General features: G+C 38.0%; 1 protein-coding gene across 1 annotated transcript; it reads right to left on the reverse strand.

Annotated features, from left to right (window-relative positions):
* Window positions 1-840: 840 nt before the first annotated feature.
* Window positions 841-1,401, reverse strand: LOC139854364 (uncharacterized). The gene has a single exon (XM_071843672.1). It carries the CDS (start codon window positions 1,399-1,401, stop codon window positions 841-843), a length of 561 nt encoding a protein of 186 aa, XP_071699773.1.
* Between the last annotated feature and the right edge of the window lie 888 nt (window positions 1,402-2,289).

Consider the following 2,289-nt stretch of genomic DNA (forward strand, 5'->3'; position numbering starts at 1 on the left):
ATTTCATACCATTTTAACATACATATCGTTTTCTTTAGACAGGAACATATTAAACATACTTCAACAAAACATTTTCGTGCATAACCTTTTTAAGAGCAAGTTAATCTGAGATAGAGCATGCATAATTTAGAACTTGTTAAACATATAACACGGATTTCACGCAGAAAGATAGATATTCTTAACAAACAACAAACAAATTCGTGACCAAATGAGAGTTAATCGTGATACCTCAACCGAAGAGCACCAAACACTCCAAAAATACGAATCTAGAAGCTTCAATCCTTGGATCTACAAGCAAGATAGCGAGTCCCGCTCTGATACCAATTGTTAGTCCCTAAAAAAGCCTAGATCGACGGTTTGTGAGATGATTAGTGGGTTAGAAGTATTAGTTATCAAGAACACATGAGAGGAAAGGATAAGATAAATGAGAGTAAAATGGATAACTGGTTCAATTAGGAGTGAGGAGGTTGTTTATATATGACAACCTCCTAAGTTACAAAATATACAAAGTTACCATGGTAACACAGTAAATACATTACATGATAAGAATAAAATCGTGCGTCACTAATCTATTATATAAACATATGTCAACAGTTCTTATTTTGCGTATTAATCCCCTTACCCTTCTTGACTAATTCAAACCCATCACTGTCCACATTCTTTTTAGCCACCTCATGAGTTACTACATTTTTGGGGCATTGTGCATCCTTGTGGCCAAAAACCTTGCATGAATCACACTTCGACGGTTGCCATTCATACTCGATAGTTACTTTGTCAACTAAACTCTTACCCCCATGTACTGCAGTCGTAGCAACATTCAGGTGCGTTCTCATCTCTTTATCAGCCGATATCTCTATCATTGCCCTTGCATAGTTTGGCCTTCCCCAATGCCTCTACATACATGGTACTAGTGTACATATCAAGCATGATTGGTTTCCCAATTTTAGACCCAATCATACTTAGACCATCTTCCGTATATCCAGTCAATGGGACATCATGGAGTTTCACCCAAACAGGCACACTGGTCAAATCTTCTTTGGAGAGTGAAACGTTTGCTGACCACTTATTGAGAATGATGGGCACAGGACGTATCATCCATGGCCCTTTTTCCATGACGTCCATCATTCCTTGTGATGACGTGAATTTGAAGAAATAAAACCCCTTCGCATTCATCATTGTCTTTTCAAGGCCATATTTCTTCCAAACATTAGTCACATAGTTTTGAACAACCGGGTATGCGAGTCTTTTGCCAATGAAATACCCATATAAGGTATTGCTATAACGGTCAACAGCCTCCATAACTGAAGACAACGGTAGTTCCACATCAATCCCTTCTGATAAAGTATTAGTATCATCCATCAACTGGAAATTAACCTTCTTGGGTGCCGAAGAGTTACCCATAGTTGCATTTAAGTATGATAGTTTCGGAGGTACAACAGCCTGCTCCTCAATAATTTAGTCACACTTCACAGGATCAGTTACGTTTTGAGTTTGCTTTACATGATCATCCTTCGTCACCAGTGGAGAGTATCTGTTTGTTTGAGGGATTGCATTTAAATCCTCGTCATCTGATGAATCGGAGGCCGTATGCATACTACAATAATCAAGGTCATTCACCTTATTCTCCAATCCACCCACTGCAATACCCATAGGGATTTTAGAATTTGAGGCAACTGAATTATTACCTTGAGTTTGCATGGATTGTTCAGTATCAGATGCTTGGGTTGGAACGGATTTAACAGACGCATCCATCTCACCCTCCTTCATAGAGGTCTTCAAATCAACCTCAATCGATCTACTACGCAACACCCTAACCTTATTCTCAACCTTCTTCTTCTTCTTTTTTCCATCCGAGTTCTTGCCCATAAGCCTAAGAAAGCAAAAGTATACAATAGAGATCAAATCACGATGACGAACTAGATGAAACCAGGGAGAAAAAATACAATCGCCAAAATCCAAACAATAGAAAATATCAGATAACCAGTAGCTGCGATCCAAAACGGTATACTCCAAGAAGAGCTCGTTCAGTTCGGTATTACTAAGTGGTTGATCAGTGTCTCTTGGATCTATATTCAGCAATTTGGTAAGATTTTGAAATGGGTCATCATTGTGCTTCTATGGTTCTAACTGAAAGTGGAAATATGGGGGCTATACAGGCAACAGTTCAAAATTCAAAACAAATTTGGTCTGTACTTTGAAAAGAATTTTTCGAATTGTGAATAAGAACAATTTAGTCTACTGTCAAACTATATTAAACTTATAAAGACCCATAGTTTCACTTTTAACTAA

This window comes from Rutidosis leptorrhynchoides, chromosome 6, assembly GCF_046630445.1.
Source record: "Rutidosis leptorrhynchoides isolate AG116_Rl617_1_P2 chromosome 6, CSIRO_AGI_Rlap_v1, whole genome shotgun sequence".
Lineage (NCBI taxonomy): Eukaryota > Viridiplantae > Streptophyta > Magnoliopsida > Asterales > Asteraceae > Rutidosis > Rutidosis leptorrhynchoides.

What these genes read in the sequence shown, in the direction of transcription:
- LOC139854364 (XM_071843672.1), bottom strand. Translation starts at nt 1,401, where the DNA reads ATGGGTAACTCTTCGGCACCCAAGAAGGTTAATTTCCAGTTGATGGAT.